This window comes from Octopus bimaculoides, chromosome 25, assembly GCF_001194135.2.
Source record: "Octopus bimaculoides isolate UCB-OBI-ISO-001 chromosome 25, ASM119413v2, whole genome shotgun sequence".
In the NCBI taxonomy this organism is placed as follows: domain Eukaryota; kingdom Metazoa; phylum Mollusca; class Cephalopoda; order Octopoda; family Octopodidae; genus Octopus; species Octopus bimaculoides.
The window spans coordinates 24,829,382-24,830,697 of NC_069005.1; the positions used below are offsets into that span (position 1 = coordinate 24,829,382).

The 1,316-nt window shown below is 39.0% G+C and overlaps 1 protein-coding gene across 1 annotated transcript in view; it reads right to left on the reverse strand.

The window, feature by feature from the left end:
• Positions 1 to 1,316, reverse strand: part of LOC106881936 (uncharacterized) — an 8,935-nt gene that overhangs the window by 5,377 nt on the left and 2,242 nt on the right. The window contains exon 2 of the mRNA XM_014932463.2: positions 1,021 to 1,072. Coding sequence (XP_014787949.2) covers positions 1,021 to 1,072 — 52 coding nt within the window. The remainder of the gene's footprint in view (positions 1 to 1,020; positions 1,073 to 1,316) is intronic.

Genomic DNA, 1,316 nt, shown 5'->3' on the forward strand with positions numbered 1-1,316 from the left:
AGGGAGCAAAAGAAACAAGTTTCCAACTACGAATTATGAGGGGGCACTGAAAAGTTCCTGGCTTTGGGTAAAAGAAAATACAAGAGGATCAGTTAATTACGATTTTATTTAAAATATTCCCCTCTCAGACCCACACACTTATTGCAGCAGTCCTTCAGTTTTTCTAAATACTGTAAAAGAACTTGGAAGGTTGGGCCTCCAGCCAGGCCTTTCGCGACACCCTTAGAGCCAGGAACTTTTCAGAACTCCTTGTACGAGCACTTAAAAAATTTTGGTCTAACAAAACACCTGATATGACTAATGCAGGTTTAAATGGTTAACAGAGTTGACTTAATAAATACCGGGATTTCTTTAGGAGCGTAGCAAGACCGTTACCAATGAATGTTGCATCGTTGAGGCTTAAATAGTCGGAAATCAGCTCATCCTGCATGTTCCTAATGATTGGTCACTTAAGCCACTCATGTGATGGTCTATTTCTTGGATTGGTCTAGTTCTATGTGGGATACAGTTTTGCATCCAATCACGTTGTACTATAGACCAACCAGCGTGGCAAAATAATTTTTCCTGTTTTCGCCAGTGAGGTGAGAATTTTCAGAGAGACTTCCAGGAAGCCATGTCACGTCATATTGTTCCTGTTTGCCAAGTACTTATAACCAAGTTTTGACCGAGTTGAAAAGCACACAATATTAGACAGTTATCTTCATGATGTATCCTACTAGTTTGTTGTACAATTCGTTTAATGGATGAATAAAGTGTCACAGTTCATTGATAAACCATTTTCTTGTATTTCTTTCCACTGTGTCATACACAGAACCAAGAACTTGAATAATACAAAGGCCAGGGACATGCATCATACGAGCTAAAGGGGCACTACCTGCAGAAGACAATATTCCTTTTCAAGAGCAGTTTAACATTACAAGAACCAGAGTTGAGCATTCTCAGACATACGGGATCTTTCTGATTTGTGAGAGAAGTTATTTAAGCTTTCTGATAACAATAATAAAAGAATTTTTTTTTTACCTTGCCGTGGTTTGCTTCTGTAGAAACTACATGATTCCTGACAGCCATTCATCTGGAAAGAAATTAAAAAAAAAAATACAATTAATGACTGATTAGAAATGATAAAACATTTAATTGTAATTAGTAGAGCACAGGTTCCCAACCAGTGTATTTCAGCCCCCTTGGGGTGCCACGAGATCAATCGAGGGGTGCTGCAAGATCAACTGAGGGGTGCCGCAAAATATACAAAATATACACACGTTGTGTGTGTGTGTGTGTGTGTGTGTGTGTGTGTGTGTGTGTGTGTGTGTGTGTGT